The sequence below is a fragment of the Penaeus monodon genome, chromosome 21 (assembly GCF_015228065.2).
Source record: "Penaeus monodon isolate SGIC_2016 chromosome 21, NSTDA_Pmon_1, whole genome shotgun sequence".
NCBI classification, from domain to species: domain Eukaryota; kingdom Metazoa; phylum Arthropoda; class Malacostraca; order Decapoda; family Penaeidae; genus Penaeus; species Penaeus monodon.
This window is the reverse complement of record NC_051406.1, coordinates 8,250,410-8,250,729: the sequence shown is the minus strand read 5'-3', so window position 1 is coordinate 8,250,729 and position 320 is coordinate 8,250,410. Positions and strand designations below refer to the sequence as shown.

The following is a 320-nucleotide window of genomic DNA, read 5'->3' as shown; positions in this document are numbered from 1 at the left end:
TTATTTCCCCCCCATCTTTCTCCAACACTGGAATGCGAATTAATTTCGACCGTCTCCTCCCGTTGCAGTGAGGTGTGCAAGGCGTTGAACAAGACCCGAGGCCTGTACCAGCGTTGGGGCGAGCTGCAGGAGGAGGGCGCCGTGGTCACCAGCAAGGAGGAACTCGACTGGACCAACACAGAGCTACGCAACGCCCTCCGATCTATAGAGTGGGATCTCGAGGACCTCGAGGAGACTATAGATATCCTTTTCTGTGCATTTTGGGTCCGATCGTGATTTTTTTTTATTGTTATTTTTTTCATGAGTGTGGCGAAGGTGTG

At 51.6% G+C, this 320-nt stretch overlaps 1 protein-coding gene across 1 annotated transcript in view; it reads left to right on the top strand.

Moving 5' to 3' along the window:
• Positions 1-320, top strand: part of LOC119586168 (syntaxin-6-like) — a gene marked incomplete in the record, with an annotated part of 66,436 nt that overhangs the window by 8,011 nt on the left and 58,105 nt on the right. The window contains 1 exon segment of the mRNA XM_037934866.1: positions 69-241. Coding sequence (XP_037790794.1) covers positions 69-241 — 173 coding nt within the window.